The sequence below is a fragment of the Dryobates pubescens genome, chromosome 22 (assembly GCF_014839835.1).
Source record: "Dryobates pubescens isolate bDryPub1 chromosome 22, bDryPub1.pri, whole genome shotgun sequence".
Classification (NCBI taxonomy): Eukaryota; Metazoa; Chordata; class Aves; order Piciformes; family Picidae; genus Dryobates; species Dryobates pubescens.
This window is the reverse complement of record NC_071633.1, coordinates 5,114,051-5,130,569: the sequence shown is the minus strand read 5'-3', so window position 1 is coordinate 5,130,569 and position 16,519 is coordinate 5,114,051. Positions and strand designations below refer to the sequence as shown.

The 16,519-nt window shown below is 43.0% G+C and overlaps 1 protein-coding gene across 2 annotated transcripts in view; it reads right to left on the bottom strand.

Annotated features, from left to right (window-relative positions):
• The window catches only part of GAS2 (growth arrest specific 2), an 83,082-nt gene extending 73,601 nt beyond the window's left edge, over positions 1-9,481 (bottom strand). The window contains exons 1-2 of one of the 2 annotated variants that reach the window (XM_054171663.1): positions 9,128-9,481; positions 903-1,064 (exon numbers count right to left, since the gene is read on the bottom strand). In XM_054171663.1, the coding sequence (XP_054027638.1) occupies positions 903-1,044 (142 nt within the window). In that variant the 5' untranslated portion in view covers positions 1,045-1,064; positions 9,128-9,481. The remainder of the gene's footprint in view (positions 1-902; positions 1,065-9,127) is intronic. The other variant, XM_054171662.1, reaches the window with a different exon arrangement.
• Between the last annotated feature and the right edge of the window lie 7,038 nt (positions 9,482-16,519).

Genomic DNA, 16,519 nt, shown 5'->3' with positions numbered 1-16,519 from the left:
ATGGAAGCTTCATGTAAACACCACCTCCTCTGCAATATTTCCTCCTCTTTGTTTGATGAGAGGAACTGCTGGCACGCTTCCCTCAGGATGAGGTATTGCCTAAGTCATGCATTTCTTTCGTAGAATCCTTTGGACTTACAGAGATCACACAAAAGCCATTTTCCCCTGACTGTTCTCAACAAACAACATACTATTTCCTGGCTCATAGCTCCTAAATTCCACCTTCTTGAATGAGTCGCATATCCCACAGAACTGTCTCTCTCCTTGCTGCCAGGGACATACTCTCATTAGCTCCTAGTCATGTGTACCTCATTTTGTAGTTGGCTCTTGGTTTGCATCCTTTCATCAACATGTTTTGGCTTCACATACCAAGACATACAGCTGCAACTGGTAAACCTCCAGGTCCCAGCTGAAGCCACTAAGTCTGACCCTTCTCTGCACAAGCTCCCACAAGCCTTAGCTATGAGAGGCAACTATCAATCACTACCACTTGGGCAGCACAGGACTTTTTAATGGCTCCTTCCATTCAAGACAGTCAGCGCAGCCATAGCCTTTAGGAAGCCTACCAATACAAATGGAAAATGTGGGTGACGGCAGTAATTAGCACCATCCAGTTTAATGGCATTCAAACAGAAAACACATGCAAAAGAACACTTAAAAACAAAGAACTGAGGAAAAACAAACATGAAATTAATAATAAAGTTCAACTAGGCTACTCATGGCAACACTGTGAAGGCAAATTACTTATTAGCTCTTCTGACTCTGCTGTACTATGTGGAGGTAGCTACCTACTCAAGATTACCTTTATTTTTGAAATGCAAAGGTCTGAAGGACTGAAATCCCAACTAAGAGTAGAAATTACTTCCTGTCCAGTAACTGCATTTGATCTTATTGCATCTTACCCAGTAGGTTCGTGAGCCACAGGGCTAAATCCTCTTTCATTGGCAACAGGTTGGCCTCATGTCTGCTTGCAAGCCATTGACTGTATTGATGCATATCAGAGAGGCCAGGCCCACGTGCCTTTGGGCTCAGAGCAGTGCACATTGCTTATCTGCTTCTTGTACCTGTGTTGTTATATACAGAAAAAAAATAGAAAAAGAAAATAATTACTAGGTTGCACCAAATAAAGTTTCACAGATTCAGAAGATATGAACACTAACGGTGATTATAATAAGTCAGCTCTCAGATAAACAGATGTGGATATAACACATTGATGAGGGAAGGTTTGTTTTGCTAACTGATCAGGTTGCCAGTGACTAAATCATAGAGATAAATGTCAGCTTCATTTGTACTCACCACACTATACATGTTGTCAACACATAACCAAATATTCTGCAAGGAATGATTAAAATCAAACCAAAACAAACATTTTACTCAAAGCTAACAACTCAATATGATGCCTGACCCATTCAAAATAATGGAAAGCTTCAGAGATTTTTTTGGATCAAGCCCAGGAAAAGCATGGGAACACCTGAGTTATGCCACTACAGCAAACTACTGGCAATTAACAAGTGCTGTTACCAAATGGAACCAGTCTATTCTACAGCTTCAGAATACCTGAGGTAAAAACTCCCACTGAATAGCACTATATCTTCAGAAAGCTGCACAACAGCTAGTGCTGGTCAGCCACACCTCCTACTTCCACCTTTTACACAAATATTCTTCTGCTTCGGTGACAACTTGCTAAAACATTAGCTTCAGGTAAGACAATATGTCATCTGTTAAATATCAGTGAAGCAGTGTGAGTCCTGCAGCAGTCAGAGACTTCAAGCCTGCTGGACCTATATCTTTGCTCCTGAGGGCATAACTCCCCCACCTGCAGCTAAGGAAAGGTTCTTTTGCTCTCTGAAAAGAAACAGACCTGGCCCCAAACACCTGTAGCAATGAGCTGAGATACTTTCTTGCTTGGTAGGCTGTAGCCTGCTGAAAGCCCAGTCAATACCAACTAGCAGACACAAGGTCTTACATACCAGACAGACATTTAAGTGAAGAGCTGAATAGTTCTTTGCCTGTTGTTAACTGGCTGATCCACATTTAACTGTGGTCACACTTGTCAGAAGGCTTCAACTTATGATACTCTCCAAACCCTGCTTGCTTATTTCCTTTACATACCTTTCAAGTCAGGTAAGAGGTAACACTGATTTCTAAAACCACCAAAAAAAAAACCCAACCCTACAACTTGTTTTACTATTCCACTGTGGCCTGGAAAAACAAGAATACTAAAAACAATTCCTCTGCCAAAAAGGGGGGGGGGGAAAGAAAAAAAGAAGAAAATGCTTGCAGAATGTTAAAAATCAATTGCCTTTCCATAAAACTGTGCTGTAACCAGTATTTCCACATATATGAAATGCTATTTTTTTTTAAGACTAGAGAAAAAAGAGGGAAGGCTTCTGGAGCAGCTACATGGAGACAGTCTGGGTTTCTCCAGCAGTCTGTGAAACAACTTAGGCTGATCTCTGTAAAGATGCAGAGCAAAGGAGGAAAGAAAGATAGGCAGGCAACAAAAGCCTCTAGAAGTTGGAAATAAATCAGACATCTCCACACTGTGAATAGGTCTGCTTGAAATGGCATCCCTGAACTAATAATAATGTTTAGGTCAATCTATGAAGCAAATGTGCAAAGTGAGGATTGTGGAATGAGAAAAGTAATGCTGATGAAGAGTCTCCACTGAGAAGAATCCTGGGGAAGCACAGATGACTTCCACACAATCCAACCTTACCTCTGTGTAAGTTTCCTTTAGTTTCATTCCTAAAGACATTTTTTTTCCCCTCCCTGCTACTTCCCTGAAAACCTGTCCTACACTTCAGTGAAATCCTTTGTTAGGACCAAAGCAACAAAACTCCTACCTTGCATTTTTAAAATAAATATAAAATACATATAAATATACATATCAAATACAATAAAAATGAAAAGTAAAATCAGCCTTCAAAGAGCGGAGCACAGTTTGTTATCCATAGCTCCTGTCACAAATGCTGCAAGTGAGACTGTGGAATAGTTATCAAACAGCAAGCATCAAATAGGATTGGCTCTGGCCAGCCTGATCTAGTGTGAGGTGTCCCTGCCCATGGCAGGGGGGTTGGAACTAGATGATCCTTGTGGTCCCTTCCAACCCTGACTGATTCTATGATTCTATGATTAAAAACTGTCAAACTCTTCATTATTCTTTATGGAAAGACTGATCACTACCAAACTTCTAAGTTCAACTCAAGCCTCCACAATATTTCAGTGCTGAAGTCCCAAAGCTTCATTAAAATATTCATCTACATTATCAAGTGTAATAGTCCATAAATAAACCACTAAAACTTCTCACACTCTAGCTGGGATGTATAAAGAAGCTGAATTGAGTTAGGTGAAGGTGACAGTAGTTGGATCCTGAATTCCTTCAAGACCCCTTTGAGGATTCTACCTGCAGTCAAGGGCAGGCTCTTGATTCTTCACTCAGATACTGTCAACTCCTCTCCTTGAAATGTCTGAATATATTTAATTTGTGGTGAGCTGGGGAGAAGTTTACTGACAATTTAGCAGTGAGGAATTTGGTCAGAGAAACAGACTAACTTGCCACAGAGACAGACAGTAGCATTCTAGGATACATCCCCGCAGCAGAGGCAAGTTTCTTTGGCTCCCACAACTATTTCATTCTTTACTTTTGGCAGACATAAGGTATGAACAAAGTAGCCAAAAAAATATTGGTTTTCCTAATCTCCCTCTCTCTAACAGCAACATCAAATCGTCATATACACAGCTCTTTAAAACTGGCCAACACAAACACATAGAACATTTTCTAGAATGTTACACCTCTCTACAAACTGTTGAGGCTGACATGCTAGGCAGAAGCATTTTCAAAACTTACCTCTAAATGCTTTCTTCCTCAAAAAGCAACCTCTTCCCTCTACTATTCTGAATGCAGACAAGGAAAGGTCTTTAACTACTTCTCACTCTGTTTTGTTACAGGTCATATTTATGCAGCACACCTTTTTTTTTCCACCTCTCAATAAGAGGATGACATCTCAAATTCTTAGACTTTTTGTCTAGCTGAAGAAATCAGTGTGGGATAGTTTACAGCAGACCCAGTGACAAGTAACAGATTCAACACACTAAAAGATTATATTTCCCTCTGCTTTCTTTTACCAAACAGTGAAGTTTTTATTTTGCTTTACAGTAGTGCATTTACTTTTCTGTGTATTGTTGCTCAGTGTTTGTATTTTGCCAGCAGTGTAATTTACACTACCTGCTGACTGTTGTCAGTGATCATCAGGTGAAAGCAATGAGAATCAAACAAGTGATCTTCTGTAGGTCCATTGGCTTTTGTCAGGGTTAACTGGTAGAACAAAAGGATTTGGGAATGATACACACAAGGGAGGCAAAGATTCTTTAACCTAGAAAGTTAAATTGCCTGCACAATTAGGCACTCAGCGTTGCAGATCCCTGCATTCAATTCCATCTCCTATTCCAAGCACCTTCCTTACCTGCAAAACTGTGGTAATACTTTTCAACTAAAATCAAGTATAATTGGGAGGGAAACATTTATTCAGTGTAGTAAAAATGTATGTATGAAAGTGTGAGTGTATGCATAGATATACATACAGAGAAAATATACCTGTGAGTTAATCATACAAACCAGTAAGTTGTCACTCCAAATTGCCCATGCAGTTCCAGGATACACACATAAGGGCTTGTTCTGAGTAGCTGCTGGCTATGCAGAGCTCTCTCTACTAGGCAAGTTTCATTGTCACTTCACTTTTACTCCTAATTACAACATGTGCATCTGTTCTCCAACAAAAGGAGGTTTGAACCACTCCTTTCAACTTGCTCCTAGATAGAATCCTTCTAGGTCAGGGATGAAGAAGTCTTGCTGAGTCACTTGCTCTGTATGACTTGGCTTAAGAATTAGCATAGAAATGAAGTATCCAGTGAAACAGTTTTCTTTGTATTTGTATAGAGTTAGAAAAGAATAAAAGGATGTGTCTATGGAGGGGAAAGAAGTAAGTCATGAACCAAATGCAGAACTCTGTTTAAAGTAAAGGTCCTGTTTGCTCCATACCAGCCTGTCCATGACACTGTGCATCCATTCTTGGTCCTTCCAAGTACTATTGCCTAGCAGACAATCTCATTGACTGGCTCTGTTCAGCTGGCAGATAAACCAGAACTATCCAGGACTGGAGATTTGCACATAAGCCAAATCAATGGCCCAGTTGCTCTATAGAGGTAGAACAACTCGAACAGAAGAGGGCATAACTCCACCTTGCACATGGGGTTCAAAGACTGCTTCATATTATCTTCAAAGAATTAAGCTTTAAGTTTGTGAAATGAGGTCTCTTGTAATATGACTGAGGAAATACATTAGCTATTGGTTGTACAAGAAACAGCATATCATGCACAGAACTGTGCAATAGCTCTACTGTCAGTGGTAGAAAGCAACCAGCAACTTAGACAAGAGCAGCAATAGTTTTCTCTGAAGGAACTGGAACTTGAGCACCAGACTGCACATTGGCTTTGACAGAAGGGTATCGGCTATAACTGCAGACAATCTCCTGCTGTCTTAGAGAGAAGGTAATGCTATTGGAAAGCAGCCACCCTGGAAAGAGAGGAGACAGAGGATCAAAAGCCAGAACAGAGCTCATGAGTGTCTGGCAAAGGTCTCTGCTGGATCTCCCTGCTAGTTCTAATCACCCCAAGCAGATGGAAAGGAACAGAACTCTTGAAACTTTACTGGAGTGTAAGTGTGAAGCACTCACTGTAACTGCAAGTTGGTTGCAAAAAGAAGCTTAATTAAATAAAAGATCCAATGTTCAAGAACAGATTAAAATGCAGCAACAAGGTAACATTTGTGCAAGCAGAAATGAGGCTTCCCACAATTTGGGAGCCCTACTTGGAATCATCACTTCCACATAATCAAGTGCCATTTTTATACACATAGCATGTCCAAGCATAAATACAACCACACTTGAAAACTGATTTCAGTTTTCCTACCTCAGTCTTGGCATACGTTCCAAATTTGGAGAGTGTATCATTAGTTCACAGGCTAAAGGCTGCTCTTACTTTTCCATCCCCTCACCCACATACATACATGTGTATACACACATATATGCAGAAAATTGGCAAATATACATATACATGCATGTATATTTGCCATATTAATGTCTTCCTTTGAGAGCCACAGAAGTAACTTACAACTTCAGCAAGTGGTATTTTTACCATCAGGAAACTGTTCCCTATGATGAGATATGCTAGACAGTGGAATAACTTCCCCAAGTGAAACCACAAAAGCTCCCACACTTGAAATCCTTGAAATGGATGAAAAGCAGTAGGGGGGTGGGGGGAAGAGACCTGTCAGTCACTATCAGATGCTACTCAGTCAAGCTTTACCACCTGCTATTTCCAGTTTACTGCAGAACAGTAATCACTCTGATGTTACCCTTAGACAGATGTAAAAACCAAACACAATCACTTTTGAAGTGATTCTCCTACTACAGCTCTCCTAGGGCTATTGCAGAGCTTTCCCGTCTGCAAGAAAGAAGAGGTCATTCTTGCTTGCATCATCCTAAACACATACATCTGTAAGATTAATTTTCTCACTACTATAAACAAGCAGATAAAACATAAGCTCATGAATGCAGCAAGCATATTTTTGCAAGGAAATTCAATTTTTCTAGTTACTTTATTATCCTTATAAACTATACCACAACCAATTTAGCCCAAGGTTTCTGGAGCTTTCCCAGATTAACTTGGAGCATACTGTACACGTTAGGAGCAGGGGGAGGGGCACTGGAGGGGAACCACCATCTGAAAGTCATTAATCAATTAGAATTTTTAAGGGCTTACATCAAAATGTGATCTACACTGATAAAGTAAACTTTAATCACAAGAAGCCTTTGTCCTTTACATTATGAATATACATGTTGCAAATGTGTGCAGTGCTTTGAGCAGAGGATAGCAAACCTGGCACGATAGCTCACCGATACTCTAGACCAAAACGAAGTTAACTGCACTTAAAAATCTGAGCTAATCATTGGAAGCCTAGACATTTTCAGGACTATGCCTAGTAGAAAGAGTTTTATTGCCTTGATAATGTCTCCCCTACCAAAAGGAAAGCAAAAAGCCCTTCTCACACAGACCAAACCTAAACTTGAGGAATGTTCAATATCCACTTGCTCATACAATTATAACTTTTGGAAACTGAGCCCAGTTCCTAACACAGTCCAAAAACTGTTGACTTGTCTTTGCCTGGCACTTACTGTATGGTTTTTCTGCTTGTCTAAGCAAAATAGCCATTAAAAAATAGTACAAATGAAGTTTCAACCTCCAACAACTAGAAAAAGAAATACATACTTAAACTGACATACATCTTACAAGGAGCAAAAGCGTATCTTGCTGCAGGCACACTATGCAGACAGCATTACAAGCTGACTCCAAATCAGCAACTTGGCTTTTAATTATGAAGTTCCATTCCTAAATCCTGTCCTGAAATTCGTGTGAAGCTTAGCTGAGAGGTGTAAAGTGAAGTTGAAGAGGTACTTTGGACAGTACGTCTGCCAATTTAAATAGAACTGTGGGTAAAATAAAGAAAGTGACCAAATAAGTAGGTAGCCTGAAGCCAATAAGAGTTAGAAACTTGAGGACAGTACTGCCTCATCCTCACCTCACCACCTCCATCTAGGTTTGGTGGTGGTTCCAACTAGGGTACCACAGTGTAATACTGTTCAGATGTTCTATGGTACCATGTGAAATGAAGTAAGGAATGTCTGCTAATTTCCTATTAAATCACAATCCACATCACAAAACCATTACACTTGGCAGAGCATCTACCCCACACTGAAGAAACCATTCATAATTTCATGGACATGGAAAAGGAAGAATAGGGGTTTTTTGTTCATTTTTAATTTCAAAATCGTATCAGAAGAGTGCTGAAACTGCACAGGGGAGCCCGCGATGCATCCTCCTGATAGCCCAGGAGCCCTTCTCTCCAAGCAGCAGCAAAGCCAGTGGAACCAGCAGGCTCAGCTGCCCCCGCGCTGCAGCAGGATGCTGACAGCAGTCCCAGATCAGGAAGACGGCAACCTTCAATTCTTACATTTGAAGAAACAAAGCCCTCTTAAAGTCAAACTCTACTCTCCGGAGATTTGGATCTGCGCTTAGAGAGGAAAGCAAGGACCAGGAAGGATGGGCATGAGAATGGTTTCATCCCGCCTGCCCTTCGGGGCTGCGGAAGAGACAGGCCAGAAGCCACCCGCACCGCGGCAGCGCTCAGCCGCCTCCGCCCACCACTTGCCGCAGCCTCCGAGGCAGGCGCCCGCTCCTCCCGTTCTCCCCTCTCGCTCCCTGCGCCGCCAAAAGCCCAAGGCTACGCGGGGCGGCCCGAGATAAGGCAGAGACTGGGGCGGGGGGAGGGACCTCACAGCGGGTAGAGGCTACAGGAAAGACGGACTGGAGCCGCGCACGCTGCCTCACAGGGGGAATCCCCCCTCCCACACACCCTCTCCGAGCGGCCGGCAGCCCCCACTCCCCCCTAGCTCTCACCCGCCGCCGAGACGGGCTCTGCGCTGCGCGGGGAGGCGTTCGTCCTCCTCGGGGCCCCTCCACACTAAGCCTAAGCTAATGGCTTTGCCATGAGTGCTGGAAGCGCTGCTTCGAGCTCTGCCCCCACGGGGGCAGGACCAAGCAAACTCGCCGCGGCCCCCAGACCTCCGCGGGATGCCCGGGGCTGTCCGCCAGCAAGCCCCGGGCTCGCCGCGGACATCATCGGGGAACGACTCTTGCATCTCACCGCACACCCACTCACGCTCTCGGTCCGCCTCCGCGCTGCTTTCAAACTGCGGACAGCCAAAAAGCGAAGGAGGAAAAAAAAAAAAAAAGAAAGAAAGAAAGAAAAAGAAAGCAAAACAAAACAACCAAGAACACACACACGCACCATTAAGAGGGGAAAAAAAAAAAAAAAAAAAAAAAAAAAAAAAAAAAAAAGCGCCCCAGAACATCAGCAAACCACAACTAAACTACAGAACCCCACAACCAGAACGAAGTGCCCCGCTGCCCAGCGCGCAGGCAGCCGCAGTTGTCCCCGAGCCCTGCCGCTTCCCCGGCGGGTCCCCTGCAGCCGCCCCGGGACACGGGATGTACAAAACAAAAGCACCTTCTCTGCAGCGACGAGCCACCGCGAAGCTCACCTTCCCGCTTCGCTCCCGGGCCCTTTCTCTTTAAACTCGAAGGCAGCCGGCGAGAGCCACAAAACGCCCTCAACTCAAAGGAGACCGGGCTGCAGGCTCCGCCGTGGGGCCCGCAACAAGCCCCGCTGGGGCGGACAGGGCTCCCCCCCGCCGCCGGGGCAGGCGGGAGGGCAGGCAGGACTCGGCTGCCGCCGCCGCCGCCGGAGTAGACAGGAGGGCTCGGCGGGGTTCCCCTCTCCGGAAGGGCAGGAGGACAAGCAGGACTCCCGTGGCCGCACTCCGCTGAACCCCCCCGCCTCCAGCAGCCGCCTTCGTCCCCCCGAGCTGAGCTGAGCTGAACAGACCAGCAGCAGCCGCGCTGCCGCTCCTCATACTTCTGCCCGCTCCGCTCGGTGCTCTCTTTGGGAAACCCTTTTTTTTTTTTTTTTTTTTTTTCCCTTTGAACCGATTTCCTATATTTCAGCAGTCCGCGCAGCCTGAACGGAAGTGAAATCCTTACTTTTTTTCAGAGGGACGGCAAACGCAGTTCACACTGATTTACCCTTGCAATGCTGAGATATTGTATTACAGCCCTTGGCAGCCAGTTGGTGCTTTGGACCATTTCTCTTTTTCTATTGTTACTCCCTTTCCAAGACTCTTGATTGTGGAAAAACAAACAAAAAAATACATAAAGGAGAAAGGAAAATGTCATATGCAAGATAAAACTCTCTTCTAATTTGACTGATTGTCTCTGGGATTTTTTTACCACTTAACAGCATCTCTTTTGTCTTTTTTTTTTTGGTTGGTTGGTTTGTTGGTTGGTTTTTTTTTTCCTGGCTAAAGGAACATTTTGGGGAATGGCATCGTATATTTCTCCAAAACAACATCATGCCACCTTGCAGTCTGCTGTGACTGAACACTAAAGTATGCTGCTCTTAAATCAATTATTCTTGCATGACACTTTTAGAAGAGTAATGGTCTGAATTTTTGCTTGTTCTTGTGCTTTGTTTGCCAAGCTAATTCCTAGCACACCTTTGTTTCAGGCATTTCATTCTCACCTTCCCTCATTTTTGTGACATTTCAACATTTTCTTAAATGTCAAAGATAACCTTCTCCAACTGGTGTTTATTCATGTAGTCCCGGCCCAGAGAAGCCCCTTTCGTGAATTCAATAGTGGGAAACAGATGTTCAGACTTCTGCCTCTCTCAGTGCAGGGATGTAGATTGTCTTGTTGAGTTTCCTAACGATATCATGTTATCACTTTCCAGAAGAGTGCTCCAGTCAAACAGCACACATTTTTTTCTCTTTCACGGTGTCTACCCACTTGGTTAAATTGTTCTAGCCAAAGCACATTACGTGTAATTACGCTGAAGGAATTGGTTTAACCCGGTTGCTGAAAATCACATCAAGCCAACCCTTGTTTTTTATTTACATTCATTTCTTTGTACTCTGATCTGCTGGGAAAACTTGATTTGCACAATTAATGCTGGACTATTTCTCAATAATTGCACTGTAAGCAAATTCCTGTTCTCCAAGCAGATGTTCCCATCTAGCCAATGAGGATACACACATCTTTTGTTATTTATTGTATTCCTCACTCATATTTTGCTGCTCTGATGGGCTATTAAACGCTGTGATGAGTGCTACGTAAATGAGAGCATTTCATCAGCATGCTGATGTATTTAACCATGATGAGCTCTAGCCATGTACTATGTCAGTAACAGTCCAGAATTAAATACGCTCCTAGTTTAGTTGTGGTTAGCAAAATTTGGATGCCTCTGGGCATGGCAATTTTCTTTGGCTCATCCAATTTCTTGCTTAGAAGAAATAAAAAAGAGAGGGGGGGGGAGGTAAGGTGGACTGGATGTTGAGCTGATAAGCAGATTCCTGTATGAACTTAATTATCTGACCTTCAGAAAGATTTTTTAATAATAATGAGCAGCAATTTAAATCCAATTTATGTGTCACCTCAATATAAACCTCCGCTTGAGATGAGAAGACCAATTCTGTTAAGGCTCTATACTTAAAAGTCCTGCCACTTTATAGAGAAGTTGGAAAACACTCCTCTAAGCAGCACTTACTTGTCCAGTAAAAGCTTTTCAAGCTTCACGTGTGCTCTTGAAGTGACAAGATTCCTGCTAAGTTTAGCAGCAGTTCTGCAGAGGGAGTTAAGCTGAGGCTTTTCTGAACGTCACACAATAAATCTTGTATGTGCTCTTGCTTATGAACCAGAAGGAAGGGCTGAAAAAGCAGCTGGAGCCAGTGCTGGTTGTAGACTCCTTGACACAGTCAGTTTGTACCAAAAACTAATCTAATATCAGCAGAAATAATAAACCAGCATGCACTGCTAGATCCACCATCCATGGATCTTTTTCTGCCTTTTATTATATCAATCATAAGTTTCTTACTACTGCTCTATAAAGAGCTGAAAACAGACAAGCAATATAGAATACATAGAATACATAGAATAAACCAGGTTGGAAGAGACCTTCAAGATCATCGCATCCAACCCAACATGCAGCACTCAGTACAACAGTAAAGAAAAACAAAACCCCTGAAGGTTAGATCCAGTCTTATAGAAGCAAGACTGAGGGGAACCCAATGCCAAGTAGGATCTGAGATGAGTATTTATCATAGAATCAATAAAGTTGAAAGAGACCTCAAAGACCATCAAGTCCAATCTGTCACCCTACACCTCATGACTACTAAACCATGGCACCAAGTGCCACATCCAATCCCCTCTTGAACACCTCCAGGGACAGTGACTCCACCACCTCCCTGGGCAACGCATTCCAATGCCTAACGAATCTCTCTGGGAAGAACTTTCTTCTCACCTCCAGCCTAAACTTCCCCTGGCACAGCTTGAGACTGTGTCCTCTTGTTCTGCTGCTGGTTGCCTGGGAGAAGAGACCAACCCTCACCTGGTTACAACCTCCCTTCAGGTAGTTGTAGACATCAATGAAGTCTCCCCTGAGCCTCCTCTTCTCCAGGCTAAACAATCCCAGCTCCCTCAGCCTCTCCTCGTAGGGCTTGTGCTCGAGGCCTCTCCCCAGCCTCAGTGCCCTTCTCTGGACACATTCAAGAGTGTCAATGTCCTTCTTAAATTGAGGGGCCCAGAACTGGACACAGTATTCAGGGTGTGGCCTAACCAGTGCTGAGTACAGGGGCAGAATGACCTCCCTGCTCCTGCTGGCCACACTATTCTTGATGCAGGCCAGGAAGCCATTGGCCTTCTTGGCCACCTGGGCACACTGCTGGCTCATGTTCAGCCAGCTGTCAGTCAGTACCCCCAGGTCCCTTTCTGCCTGGATGCTCTCCAACCACTCTGACCCCAGCCTGTAGTACTGCATGGGGTTGTTGTGACCAAAGTGCAGCACCCGGCACTTGGATTTGTTGAATGTCATCATGTTGGAGTCTGCCCATCTGTCCAGCCAGTTAAGGTCCCTCTGGAGAACCCTTCTACCTTCTAACTGATTAACATCTGCTCCCAACTTGGTGTTATCCACAAATTTACTGATGACTGACTCGATCCCCTCATCCAGATCATCAATGAAGATATTGAACAGGATGGGGCCCAGCACTGATCCCTGGGGGACTCCACTAGTGACTGGCCTCCAGCTGGATGCTATGGAAGTTTCAGTAGTGACACCGCAGTTATGACTATGCTGGGATTCACACATCGAGCAGGACTGTAACTCTTCTCTTTCACACTTAAGCATTAGAATTTGGCTTTCAGTTTTGACACAGTAACTAAAAAAAAAAAACATTTTCTACATAAGGTTATTTCAGTAACATCCTTGCCAACCTTTGTAAAGGAAAGATACAAAGTTTCTTTGTGAAATGCAATAATTAGTTCACTATCCCTCTACATAAACAATCTTAGCATCCCACACTTCCAATTTCCAGCATCCACATATTCCAATAATATTTTTGACACAGCCTTCTTCCAAACAGATAAGAGGATGAGTGGGAATATGAATAGATAATGATTTGTAGACAGACACAGAAAAGAGAAGAGAGAGGGAGGGAGAATTTACAGTGACTGATGAAGGTAAAGCTTGTTTGGAAGCCATATGTACATGTAGGAAGCCTGAGCAAAATCATTGCCATGACTAGGACAAAATGCTTCTACACATTGTCACCAAGATAATTTTAAAAGCAGGAAGGGAATATTAGCTCTCAAAAGAGATAGAAGATGTGTGGAGTTGGCTGACATGCAGCAAATTCTGTCAAAAGATGCCATAAATGTTCCATGATTTGGCACAAAAAACCACTATTAAAGATTCTGAAGGATTTCCTCTAACTTGGTTGCACATCATAAATCTCGATGTATGGATAATTAGAGCTGAAATTCTGGAGCCTGAGGTCAGTAAGGATGATCACAATGGCCCATTTTAACCTGTGATATTCCACAGCCCTATTGTAAAACTGTTTTATAATCACCATCTCCAGTGACCTCCAGGTGTTACCTTTCTGTGGTGTTATCAGGACTTTCTTAATAAGGTGCCTTGGAGGTCACTTACAGGTGGTGACAGTAAATCACCTATACCAAAGGGTTATCAATGCACAGGGAGCTGAAGAGGGAGTTGCTAAATGGAAGAAAAGGGAGCATGAGTGGAGAAGTGCAGAGAGGAGGCTGAAGTTACTCTGTTCTTTCTTTCACTATATGCCACAACAGCTACATTTCAAAAGATGTGGAGTCAGAGGTGACTAAGAACTCCTGATACTTGAGTCAGCTTGCTAGAATATGAGCAGCCACAATGAGTGCAGAACATGTTTTGCAAATGACCTAGCATTGTCCCAACATTATAGTACTGACTTTGCGGGGGTGGGGGGAATATTCCACATCTTCCTTGGCTTTTATAAAAGGCTGAGTAGGCAGTAGCAGGCCTGTGATCAATAAATATATTCTTGTGGAACCCAGTGGGATACATTGCATGCCAAATACCTCTTAATTTTACATTTTTATTCCTAAGCAGCTGGAATATAATGTACAAATCCTGGTTAAAATGTGTCAATAGAATTCTGTGAGGCTTCTGGTTTTGAACCTAGTTTATGAGAGCTAAATTACCAGTAGTTACTTCAAATCTGAGAGAGCTGTAGATGACTACAGATACAGCAATTTCATAGAGCTACTCTAGCACAGTCACTGGAACCAGTTCTGCAGTCCAGTTTAGGACCTTATTTCCATATGGAAACTCTATAAGGCAGCAGATTCTTTGCTGTCTCACAAGTTTAGTTCTACTTTTCCCACATTGCTGTGTCTGTAAAGTAAAAAATGGCAGATAATTAGTTCTACCCCATTTGAAGTGATGCACGCTCACAAAGTGTGTAATTTGTCATAAACCTGCCTTTGTAACAACAACATTCAAGAGCTTCCTTGCCTGGCAAGCAATGGAAAGGAAGTGAGACAGGCTGATCCTTATAGGTGAAAATTAGGTGCTCACTCACATTTCTGTAAGTTTGATTTTCTTTCCACACTGCCTTCATAGTTCTCCCAGCCTGTGACCTGGTGTTTCTGACACCTCTTTTCAGCATTGATCCCTCACTCTACACGTTCTCCATCAACATTTCTGATTGCTTTTCCTCAAAAGCTATTGTTGAGATACTAGTTCTATTGCTATGCTTTTCCAGGTTTTTCTTTCTCCAACTGCTCAGTTCAAACAGTCAATCTTATACCATGGGGAATGCTTTGAGTCCAGCATTCCTTTTCATTCTTCTATTAAAGTGGCATCGTCGAAGCATTCCTAATGGAAAGAGCACCATTGCCAAATGAAACAGGGTGAATGCCAGCTCATTTAATGAGTATAAGTTATTCCTGTCTTGGGGGTTTGGGAGTCTTGGTTCCTTTTCCCAGCCCCACAAATTTATCTGTTGTATGAGTTTCTTCAAATTGCTTCTGATTTCAGTTTTCCCATCTGTGAAGCAGTCATATTCATAAAAATAGTAGTAGCATAGTAGTCTGACATTAGTGGACAGCAAGAATTATATGAAGATGGGTTCAATTTATTAATTCAATTTATGGAAGAGTCCTGCACAAATTTCCCTTCTCTGTCTTTCCTTCTTCCTTATCCTGCAAAGCACGTATCTGGTAATATGCTGCTAGAGAAGGGAAGTAAGGCAGCTTGGGAATAACCTTGGCTCTGGTTATCATTTGGTGTCATTACAAAACAAGAAATCTGTGTGTGATCTTTTGAAAGTTACTTAATCTTCCAGATGCTTCAGACTTCCAATCTGTACAGTGATTATTAAGTACATCTCATGAGGGTTGTGAAGTAAGAGAAACCTATTAAACATTTTGATGTCACAGACTTGAGGATTCAACAGAAATGATAAATGGTGGGTTTCTAATGTATTGCTTCTTTTGCAAGCATTCTTCTTGCTGTGAAGAAGTTGCTCAATGCCAGAAACATCTCTGTGACATTATTCTTTATGTAAGGGCATGTTGTGGAATGGCAATTTCCTTCAGAACACTCTTCCCAGTTCACAGCATTCCAATCTGAAATGTCAGATGGGAATATCTAATTGGTGACCCAAAACTAGTGTTTATCTTTTCAGTATTCAGACAAAAATGTGCTTTTGTAATTCTGTACACTTTTCATTTAGGGGGGTTATTATTTTGCATAAATGTTACTTGAGTACCTGCAATCCACAGATCATCCTTCTCCACTTTATCTTTCTCTTCACTGGGAATCACAGAATGTTAGGATTTGGAAGGGACCTTGAAAAGTCATCCAGCTCAACCCCCCAGCTAGAGCAGGCTCACCTAGGGCAGGTCACACAGGAATGCATCCAGGTGGGGTTTGAATGTCTCCAGAGAAGGAGACTCCACAACCTCTCTGGGCAGCCTGTTCCAGGGCTCTGTCACCCTCACAGTTGAAAAAGTTTTTCCTTATGTTCACATAGAACCTCCTCTGCTCCAGCTTGCACTCAATGCCCCTTGCCCTATCACTGGACATCACCGAGGAGAGCTTGGGTCTGTTCTCCCAACACTCACCCCTCACATGTTTATAAACATGGATGAGGTCACCCCTCAGTGTCCTCTTCTCCAAGCTAAAAAGCCCCAGCTCCCTCAGCCCTTCCTTACAAGGAAGATGTTCCACTCCATCATCTTTGTGGCTCTGAGCTGGACTCTTTCAAGAAGTTTCCCGATTGAGGGGTCCACAACAGGCACAATATTCTTTGCTGTAAACCATATACTAATGTCAAAATAAGGACTTGGTTTTGTTCAACAGGTTTCTTCTTCAGAATAAAATCAAAGCATCATTGCCAAGTGTATACTTTTGGTTTTCTTCTTGGGAGGAGCCTGACATATCTCTGTTTATACTATAGCCTATGCCTTGGGCATGTTTTCCTAATTGGGGCTGGCTGAAACTGTT